The 10,965-nt window shown below is 54.7% G+C and overlaps 1 protein-coding gene across 1 annotated transcript in view; it reads right to left on the reverse strand.

Moving 5' to 3' along the window:
* Positions 1–2,288: 2,288 nt before the first annotated feature.
* LOC138720445 (homeobox protein EMX1-like) overlaps positions 2,289–10,965 on the reverse strand; it is a 9,841-nt gene continuing 1,164 nt past the window's right edge. The window contains 2 exon segments of the mRNA XM_069856665.1: positions 2,289–2,821; positions 9,900–10,084. Coding sequence (XP_069712766.1) covers positions 2,654–2,821; positions 9,900–10,084 — 353 coding nt within the window. The 3' untranslated portion in view covers positions 2,289–2,653.

Raw genomic sequence — 10,965 nt, forward strand, 5'->3', positions numbered from 1 at the left:
TACTGGGATCAGTGCTGTTTAATATCTTCATCAGTTATATAGACAGTGAGACTGCACCCTCAGCAAGCTTTGCAGATGACACCAAGCTGAGTGGTGCAGTTGCCACACTGGAAGGATGGGATGTCATCCAGAGGGATCTGGATGGGCTGGAGAAGTGGGGCTGTGAGAACCTCATGAGGTTCTACCAAGGGTGAGGTCCTACACCTGGACCTGCGCAATCCCTGTTTTCAATCCAGGCTGGGGGATGATTGAGAGCAGCCCTGAGGAGAAGGACTTGGGGTACTGGGGGATGAGAAGCTCAACAGGAGCCATCAATGTGCGCTGACAGCCCAGAAACCAACCGTGTCCTGGGCTGCATCCAGAGCAGCGTGGCCAGCAGGGTGAGGGAGGGGATCCTGCCCCTCTGCTCCTCTCTTGTGAGACCTCATCTGGAGTCCTGTGTCCAGTTCTGGAATCTACAACATAGGAAGGAGATGGAGCTGTTGGAACAGGTCCGGAGGAGGCTACAAAGATGCTAGAGGGCTGGAGCACCTCCCATACGAGGACAGGCTGGGAGAGTTGAGCTTGTTCAGCCTGGAGAAGAGAAGGCTCTGAGGAGACCTTAGAGTGACCTCCCAGTACCTGAAGGGGCTACAAGAAAGCTGAGGAGGGGCTGTTCACAAGGGCTTGTGAAGATAGGATGAGGGGCAATGGGGAAAAACTGGAGAGGGGCAGATTTAGGCTAGACATAAGGAGGAAATTCTTCCCCGTGAGGGTGAGGAGGCCCTGGCCCAGGTTGCCCAGAGAAGCTGTGTCTGCCCCATCCCTGGAGGTGTTCAAGGCCAGGTTGGATGGGGCTTTGAGCAGCCTGATCCAGTGGGAGGTGTCCCTGCCCATGGCAAGGGGGGTTGGAACTGGATGATCTTTTAGGTCCCTTCCAACCCAAACCATTCTCTGATTTTATGATTCGAAAGGCACCCAACCTTCATCCCCAGGTCCCTCACTGCAGGGGGATCCCAGAGGTGCCTGGAGGTCCCTTTGCTGGCCCCTCGCAGCTCACGTCTCCAGGGTATCCAGGGGGGGATCTATTTCCAGGAGGATGGGTGGGAAGCAGATCTGTCGGAGCCCCTGCCCGACATTCAATCCCTGGTGCAGGTGTGAAGCTGCCGCATACCTCTCATACCTGCAGCCACCCCGGCGGTGGCCCCACTCGGCGGGGGACGCCCCTATCCCCACGGCCACCCGCATCCTCCAGCACCTTCCACCAAGCTCTCCCAAGTACGAGGATGAGAGGAAGTGGCTTCAAGTTGCATCAGAGGAGGTTCAGATTGGATATTAGGAAAAATCTCTTTACTGAAAGAGCGGTGAAGTGTTGGAAGAGGCTGCCCAGGGTGGTGGTGGAGTCTCCATCCCTAGTGGGGCTCAAAACACATGTAGCGAGTCCAGAGAAGAGCGACGAAGCTGGTGGGGGGGCTAGAGAACAGGCCTTATGAGGAGCGGCTGAGAGAGCTGGGGGTGTTTATCCTGGAGAAGAGGAGGCTGAGGGGACACCTCATTGCTCTCTGCAACTCCCTGAGAGGAGGTTGTGGAGAGGAGGGAGCTGGGCTCTTCTCTGAAGGGACAGGGGACAGGACGAGAGGGAATGGCCTCAAGCTCCACCAGGGGAGGTTCAGGCTGGACATTAGAGAAAAATTTTTCACAGAAAGGGTGATTGGTCCCTGGCAGAGGCTGCCCAGGGAGGGGATTGAGTCACCTTCCCTGGAGGGGTTTAAGGGACGGGTGGATGAGGCGCTGAGGGACATGGGTTAGTGATTGATGGGAATGGTTGGACTTGATGATCCAGTGGGTCTTTTCAAACATGATGATTCTATGATTCAATGATTCTATGGTTTATCAGGCACAATGGGGTTGGGTTGCATGAATTTAGAGGTCTTTTCCAACCTTAATGATTCTATGATTCCTGTCTCCATCACCTTGATGGGGACCATCCCTCCCAGCATCCCCCCTTGCAAAAAAAGCCACCAGCATCCCTGTATCCGTTTGACTGGCGATGAGAGAGGGGGATGGTTCCCTTGTCCCCCCCACCTCCACCAAGACAACCAGACAGTTTTCCAGCTCATTTTGCTTTTTATTACCACGCAGTAACACACACTACAGCTGCTGACTACCTACGACAGGGAACGCACGCACACAGGCACAAAAATAAAAGAATAAATTAAAATAAAACTGTGTAAAAAAAAAAAACAACAGAGAAACGGAGGGAGGTGGAAAAAAAAAAGCGGAAAATGAAAATGGAGAGAAAGAAAAAAAAAGGGATTGGGTACATTGAGCTTCTAGGTAGGACGTGTTTATTTGATCTCATGGCTGCCGGACGGCTTCCAGCGCGGAGGAGGATGCGCGGTCACGTCCCGGGGCCACGGGCGCCCTGGTAGCCTCTTCTTCCTCCTCGGCTCAGCGTCGGGAGCTTCCCGAAAAGCACCTCCAAGGGACACCTCGGGCGGTGGGGGGGGACGGGGTTCGGGTCCCCGGTCAGGTCGGGCGCCCCGGAGGAAAGGCAGCGGGCGGCGGTGGCTTCGGCGATGTCCCTAGAGTTCGTTCGTTGACGCCACCCGTGTCCCCCCGTCCTCCCCCGGGTTCCTCTCCATGGTGGCCGCACCAGGAGCTCGTCCCTGCCTTAGTCGTTGGAGGTGACGTCGATGTCTTCTCCGCTGGACTGCTTGGTGGCGAGGCGCCATCGGTTGATGTGGTGGGAGCCTTTCTTCTTCTGATCCGAGTCGGGGCCTTCCTCCTCCAGCTTCTGCCGTTTGTACTTCGTCCGCCGGTTCTGGAACCACACTTTCACCTGGAGGAGAAGGAGAGACGGGCACTCACGGGGTTCCTGGCACAGCCAGCCCCGCCGAGCACTGGTGCTGCTTCTCAGAGATCAGCAGAAAAGAAGTTCTCATGCCTGCAGGATGCCCCCCTGCCTCAGTTTCCCCTCTACCCATGGCAAGGTGGGATGGAGGGAACGAACGCGGTGGGTTGAAGGATGCTGCTGACTCCCAGCTCTGCTTTGCTGCAGCCTTAGAGAGAATCATAGAATCATAGAATATCCAGGTTGGAAGAGACCCGCAGGATCATCGAGTCAAATCATTCCCGTCAATCACTAACCCATGTCCCTCAGCACCTCGTCCACCCGTCCCTTAAACCCCTCCAGGGAAGGTGACTCAACCCCCTCCCTGGGCAGCCTGTTCCAGTGTCCAATAACCCTTCCTGTGAAAATTTCTTTCCTAAAGTCCAGCCTAAAAAAAACCCAGATGGGTGAGGGATGCTCAACAGCATCTCAAATGCAAGGCTGGCAGGCGAACAGGACCCTCCTTCCAGCCCCTCCGCCCGGTGCCCATCACCCTGGTGTCTGGGCGGGAGCAGGGAAACCCAGGATGCCGCGAGCACAACGACTGCAACTCCAACAACCACGCTGGACAAGAGAGCCATCCCCACACCTCCAGCCAGGACCTGTGTCCCAGGGCTGGGGTGGCTTCGTTAGGCTTGGGCTGGACAGTGTATAACCCAGTAGCTAATTATAATTATGCTTAGAGATCATTAATTCACCACATTTAGGTTTCACGAAACCTTTCCCACCACGCTTGTGGCCGTTGTCTCAAGAGCTTGGAGAGGCAGCGGGGTCTCCATCCTTGGAGATAACAACCTTGGAGATAACAGCTATGGCCAGGGATGCAGGATGCTGCAGGTGGGGATGCAGATGCTGCAGGTGGGGTTTGGGGTGCTGCAGGTGGGGTGCAAGATGCTGCAGGCAGGGACTTGGGATGCAGGATGCTGCAAGCAGAGCATGGGATGATGCAGGCAGGGTGGAGGATGCTGCAGGCAGGGATTTGGGATGCAGGATGCTGCAGGCAGAGCGTGAGACGCTGCAGGAGGGGATGCAGGATGCTGCAGGCAGGGATTTGGGATGCAGGATGATGCAGGCAGAGTGTGGGACGCTGCAGGAGGGGATGCAGGATGCTGCAGGCAGGGATTTGGGATGCAGGATGATGCAGGGTGCTGCAGGCAGAGATTTGGGATGCAGGATGCTGCAGGATGCTGCAGGCAGAGCATGGGACGCTGCAGGAGGGGATGCATGATGCTGCAGGCAGGGATTTGGGATGCAGGATGCTGCAGGCAGGGGTATGGGGTGCTGCAGGTGGGGTTTGGGATGCTGCAGGTGGGGTGCAAGATGCTGCAGGCAGGGACTTGGGATGCAGGATGCTACAGGCAGAGCATGGGATGCTGCAGGCAGGTTGCAAGATGCTGCAGGCAGGGATTTGGGATGCAGGATGCTGCAGGAGGGGATGCAGGATGCTTCAGGCAGGATGCAGGATGCTGCAGGCAGGGATTTGGGATGCAGGATGCTGCAGGCAGAGGTGTGGAATGCTGCAGCCAGTGATGTGGGATGCTGCAGGTGGGGATGCAGGATGCTGCAGGCGGGATGCGGGATGCTGCAGGCGGGATGCGGGATGCTGCCCTGCTCCCCAGCCCCGCAGGACACTAGGTGCCGCTGCTCGTTTGCCGCTGCCAGCCCAGCACCGGCCTGGATGAAGCATTTACCCACTTGCAGGTGATGCGATGCCCTCAACCCCTCCAGCAGCCGCACCTCATCCCCTGGGATCATCACCCCCTCTCCACCTTCCCCTTCAACATTCCCTGCAGAAAACACTCACTTTCAGCTCTGCAGCCTTTGTGGGGAGGTGAAGGCTGATGTTCACCCTCGCTGCATCCCCCAGGTGAACAAAACCCTCACAGGGCACCGCGCAGCCGACGCAGCGTGAGCCCCTGACTTCAGGCGTGTTCAGTCTATCGAACCAGCTGCTTTCTGGCACTGGGATATGTTATAACCCCGGCCCTGGGCTCAAACCATTTGCTTTCCTAGCTTTGGGGCATTTCTGGAACAATACAGAGCTGGCGCCTTTCATTCAAGGACTCCAAAGCACTTTGCAAACTTTAATTAAAGCTCTCAGCCCTCTGGGAGCAGGGAAGTTGCCTTATCCCTAAATTATAGAAGGGGAAACTAAGGCATAAAGCAATTAAGATGCTTGAGTGAGGCTGTGTGGAAATCAGGGGTGGGTGTGAAGCGGCTCCTGCACGTAAAGCCTTTCCTTCCCTTCTCTGTTCAGCTCAGTCCGGCCACCTCCTGCGGGATGAGGATCCTCTGTGCTTCCCAACCATCTCGGATGCGGGAATGGGGATGCTAGATGGGCTCTCTGACCCCTCCACTACCGCAGCCCTCGCTCCGACAGGCCAGAAGCCACGATGAGAGAAGTGTGAGAACCTCACAGTGGGCAACGGGGGATAAGCTGCCCCCTACAATGCTTCATCCTGACTCCAGGAGTAATTGGTTTAACCCCCCAAGCACAGGGGTTTATCCTTTTCCAACCCTTCGACGCATTAACCGTTGTCATGCCGGGTGTACACGGGTCTGACTGGTGCGATGCTCCCAGCATCCTGGGGCTGGTCCTGATTTCCAAGGTCACCAGGGTCCCCGTGCTCCTGCAATGGATGGTTCCTTTGCGTTGTCCTGTCCCCTGAATGTGCCACCACCTCGAAGGGCAGTGGAGCTCTCCAGGCACCAGCGCTGCACCCTCACCTACGCCTGCAGTTCAAGCTGGGATTTTTCCTCTAAAACCACTCCAAAACCTTCAGGAGCTTGGGTTTGGGGACGGTCCTCAGCCAGGGACCCCTGCCAGCCCCAGGAGGCTCGGCTCCGGGGAGCGTGGGGTGCCTGGCACACCCGGCTTTGCCACCTGGCTGCTCACTGGCTCTATCTGGGACGCGCATCTTTCTCCTCCTGTGACTCCCAGGCATTCGCTCGGTTAATTATTACCGTTCCGACAAAGCCTGGCTCCAACCCACCAGCCAGGGCTGCTGCACCTCCATCCTTGCACCTCCACCCCTGAGAGGAGATGCTGAGATGGACGGTGCCTCCATAATCACCCCAAAACCAGGAGGAGATTCTGGGGTGGACGGTGTCTCCATAAACACCTCAAAACCAGGAGGGGATGCTGCCATATGTGGTGCCTCTGTAATCACCCCAAAGCCAGGAGGGGAAGCTGGGATGGATGGTGTCTCCATAATCACCCCAAAACCAGGAGATGTTGAGGTGGGCGGCACTTCTGTGATCTCCCCAAAACCAAGAGGGGAAGCTGGGATGTATGGTGCCTCCATAATCACCCCAAAACTAGGAGGGGATGATGGGATGTACACTGTCTCCTTAATCACCCCAAAGCCAGGAGGAGATGTTGGGGTGTACGGCACCTCTGTGATCACCCCAAAACCAGGAGGGGAAGCTGGGATATGCGGTGTCTCCATAATCACCCCAAAACCAGGAGGGGATGCTCTTAGCCCACTGGGAGCAGGGAAGTTGCCTTATTCCTAAATTATAGAAAGGGAAACTAAGGCATAAAGCAATTAAGATGCTTGAGTGAGGCTCTGCGGAAATCAGGGGTGGGTGTGAAGCGGCTCCTGCGTGTAAAGCCTTTCTTCCCTATAATCACCCCAAAACGGTGCCTCCATAATCACCCCAAAGCCAGGAGGGGATGCTGGGATGTACGGTGCCTCCATAATCACCCCAAAACCGGGAGGAGATGCTGAGATATACAGCGAATCCTTAATCTCCCCAAAGTCAGGAGGAGATGTTGGGGTGTATGGCACTTCTGTGATCACCCCAAAACCATGAGGAAAAGCTGGGATGGAAGGTGTCTCCATAATCACCCCAAAACCAGGAGGGGATGCTGCAATACACAGCAACTCCTTAATCACCCCAAAGCCAGGAGCAGATGTTGGGGTGTACGGCACCTCTGTGATCACCCCAAAACCAGGAGGGGAAGCTGGGATGTACGGTGCCTCTATAATCACCCCAAAACCAGGAGGGGATGCTCTCAGCCCTCTGGGAGCAGGGAAGTTGCCTTATCCCTAAATTATAGAAGGGGAAACTAAGGCATAAAGAAATTAAGATGCTTGAGTGACTCAGTGATCACCCCAAAACCAGGAGGGGATCCTGGGATGGACGGTGACTCTGTGATCACCCCAAAGCCGTGAGGGGATGCTGGGGTACGCGGTGCCTCCACCACCACCCCAAACCTCCTGCTGGCCAGAGCCAAGCTGAGTCCTTTGCTTTGGAAATTCAGCTTTGAGAGCCCTGAGCGAGGTCAGCGCCACACGCTGCCAGGGCTGGAGAAGCTTCGCGGGGAGATCCAGGCTGTGCCCTCGCAAAACAAACCCAGGGAAGTTCTTCCCCTAGCCCAGCGCGCTCCCTGAGGTGGTGAAGTGACCCGACGCCACCGGCGATGGGCACAGTGGTGCAAGCACCCGTGATGCCCAGCCTGGAGCAAGCGCATCGTGGTACCCTCCCCGCCTTCCCACTCCCCGTGGAAGCAGCACACGCATCCCATCTAACCGGCACACGCATCCCATGCCCGTCACGCCTTTCCCACTGCACCCACGCTCCCGGCACCCCCGCGGCACGCCGGCCGCCAGGCTCACTGTGTCACCCCGCTACACACCCCGTGTCACCCCTATGTCACCCCATCACGCACAAGCCCCGCGGACGGCTCCTCTTGCACAGGCCACCCTGCATTCCCCTCACCGAGCTCTCCTTACACCCCACATTCCCCTCACCCAGCTCTCCCTACACCCCACATTCCCCTCCCCGAGCTCTCCCTCCACGTTTTCCAGCCTCATCCCACTTATCGAGCACTTGGATTCGCTTTGGGACCCTGCGATGCTGCTGGATTTTTGCACCGTTCCCTTTTCTCATTGTTTTCGCTTGAACCTGCCTTAACCCAGACTAACGCGACTCTTTGGGAGGAGAAAGGATGGGAAGGGGTTAAACACCTCCACCTTTCCCCACCCTGTATCCCAAGGCATTTCCTGATGCTGGACAGACACCTGTACCCTTTTCACCTTCCCCCTGGGCTGTTCCAGGTGTGGGGGACCCGGAGCAGGCACAGCCCCGCCGGGCAAAAAATCCTTTATTCCAGGGGAAAAAGCAGCTGGGAAATAGGGACAAATCCCTTCTTGGAGCCGCTAAACCCAGTGGGAATAATAATAACAACACGACTGCTGGTGGGTTTGGACGTGGGGCTGGGTGAAAAGACGGTTGTGTCACAGCAGGGATGCGTGTGACTGAGGAGAGGGGGTGGTTTTCCATGGGAGATTTAATCACTGGATTAATAATAATAATAATTATTATTATTATAATAATAAATTGATGATAATAAAATGATGATGGCCGCTTTCGGCATCGCTCAACCTGGTTCTCCCACCCTGCCAGTCCCGGTACGTTGATGCCCTTCCCATTGATTCCCATCCCATCTCGCATCCCTCTGCACCTTGGGGTGATTTCCAGGTAATGAAAAGAAGATCTTTTTATAAGATTCTTGTTTCAAAACCATGAAGCTGAACGGTTTTCCCCATCACGGGCCCTGCCAACTGCTGCTGCCTCCGGGGAGGCTTTGCTAACACTCGCTGCCGCCCCTGGTTCCGAGCTGGATGCTCTTTCCCCAGGGAAACCGGCTCCGAACGCCTCTGGCTGTGACCCCCGCTTGCTCCAAACCTGCAGGTGATGAATTACCGAGCAGCCGCAGCTGCTTTCCAAAGCCAGGGAGATATTGGACTACAAAATATGCTGCAGTGCTGAGAAATTATATATAAATTTTTTTATATATATATATATATAAATATTGCCTCTTTCCAGTTCTAAATCTCTGGATTTAGCGACCGATGACTCTGCTTTTCCCCAATAAATTGCATTATTGCGTTTTGGCTCGGGGCGATGATGTATAATCCGAGCTCCCCCTCGGGCATCCCGCAGCTGCCCTTTCCGCCTGGACAAGTTGTGGCTTCGTTCTTTGACCTTTTGGTTGTTTTTGTCTTGCCTCTAACATGGGTTTCAACCCAGAGAGGGGATAGAAGCAGTGAGGACGCGAGCCGGGATGCCGTGCCCTGCGAGATGTATGGATGCGGAGGTCGAGATAGCATCCGCATCAGGATAACAAACACCCTCTGGATTTTCTAGGCTCGTTCCCTTCTCCACGATATCCCCACGCCAGCAACATTTTCCACCCAGTAACTCCTCTCTCGCAGAGCTGAATTTGGAGGTTTTGCTTTGCAAAGCCCGGGTGAGGATGAGCCAGGCGGGTACCGGGAACACCCACGGCTTCAGCTTTATTTTCCAATTGAATTAAAGGATAAAAATCAACTAAATTAGAAAACAGGCCAAACTACTTAGCCAGAAAATGGAGAAAACTTTCTCCATCCACTCGGCTACTGAATATGATGGGAAAGAGGGTGTCTTCACCCGGGAATTGCTGCTCCCCAGGACCACATGCAAAGATGCTCAGCCCCTACTCCCCTGTTCCCCCCAAAGCGCTGTTTGCTTTCCCATTTCCTTCCATCCCTATGGTTTTCCTGGGCCTCATCATTTCTAAACGCCCGTGAAATGTCTTTTCTAAAAATCAAGGGGTTGAAGCTGGAAGCTTTGCCCCATCCTGGCTGCGGGCACGGCGGCGTTTGCGGACAACTAAAGCAGCGCAGCCGAGTCGTGGCTTTGCTGCTTCTTTTTTAATTGGATTTTTCAATCCATATATTGCTCTCAGGGGAAAAACATCCCAAGCAAGCAAGAAATCACACTGGAAAAACCACTCTGGAGAGCGGCACAACACGAGATTTGCCTTCCCAGCCACCAGTGACCACAATATCCAAAACCTACAGCAAAATAAAGCCTCAAACCCACACGAACTTGCATGGTTCAAGCCACGGTTTCCATGTGGGATGTCTGGACAAGTGAGGCTGGAATTTTGCAAAGCACACGGGGGTTGGCGACGTCTCCGTTGCCCGATGCTGAGCAGACAGACAGAGGGATGGAAGGACGGACGGCTGGGGGGTACCTGGGTCTCAGAGAGGCTGAGGCTGCTGGCCAGCTGCTTGCGTTCGGCGCCCACCACGTAGTGGTTCTTCTCGAAGGCCCTTTCCAGGCGCAGGAGCTGTGAAGGTGAGAAGGCGGTGCGGATGCGCTTGGGTTTCCGGGCGAAGGGGCCGTGGAGGAGCAGGCTTTCCTGGGACACCTCACTCCCTGAAGACAGAAAGTGGAATTAAGGGCTCACGACAGCATCCGTTGTCCCTCCAAAGCCAACAGCTTCTCCTATCGTCCCTCCGAAGCCAACATCTTCTCCTACCATCCCTCAAAGCCAACAGCTTCTCTTTGGGACCAGGGGAGAAGCTTTGGGAGAGCAGAGAGGACAGAGGAGGAGGTGCTGGGGGGTCCAGGTATCTGCCCCAACCCCAACATGCAACATTCATCCCCTCGCCAAGAACCGCGGTGGCCGCGCTGCCTCCCAGTTGTCCTTGGTCCCATGGTGAGGCTGGATACGAGGGAAAGGGGAGAGAATGGAAGAGAAGAGGTGGACGGGGAGAGGAGGAGGAGGAGAGGGAGAAGGGAGGGGGTAGAGAAAAAAAAGGGAGAAAGAGAGAAAAAGAAGATAAAAAATTGGAGAAAGACAAGCCCAAGAAAGTGACAGAAATAAGAGGTAGAAAGAGAGAAAGAAATAAGCGAGCGAGCAAGAAAGAGGGAAATAAGATGTAAATAAAGACAAGAAAGGAAAGCAAGAGTGAAAAGGAGACAGAAAGAAAGCGAGAAGGAAAGTGGGAAAGGAAAAAGAAAAAGGAAATAAGATAGAAATGAAAGAAAGAATGAAAAGTATGAAAAGAAGAGAGAAAATGAGAGAGAAATACAAAGAGAAAGTAAGAAAGGAAGGAAGGGAGAGAAAGAGAAAGAAAAGGAGAAAGAGAAAGGGAGAAAGAGAGGGAAAGAGAGAGAGAAGAAGAAAGGGACAAAGAGAGAAAGGGTGTCAGAGAAAGAAAAGGAGAAAGAAAAGGAGAAAGAGGGAGAGAAGGAAGGAAGGAAGAGAGAGAGAAAGAAAGAAAGAGAGAAAGAGAGAAAGAAAGAAAGGAAGG

The sequence above is a fragment of the Phaenicophaeus curvirostris genome, chromosome 4 (genome assembly GCF_032191515.1).
Source record: "Phaenicophaeus curvirostris isolate KB17595 chromosome 4, BPBGC_Pcur_1.0, whole genome shotgun sequence".
NCBI classification, from domain to species: Eukaryota; Metazoa; Chordata; class Aves; order Cuculiformes; family Cuculidae; genus Phaenicophaeus; species Phaenicophaeus curvirostris.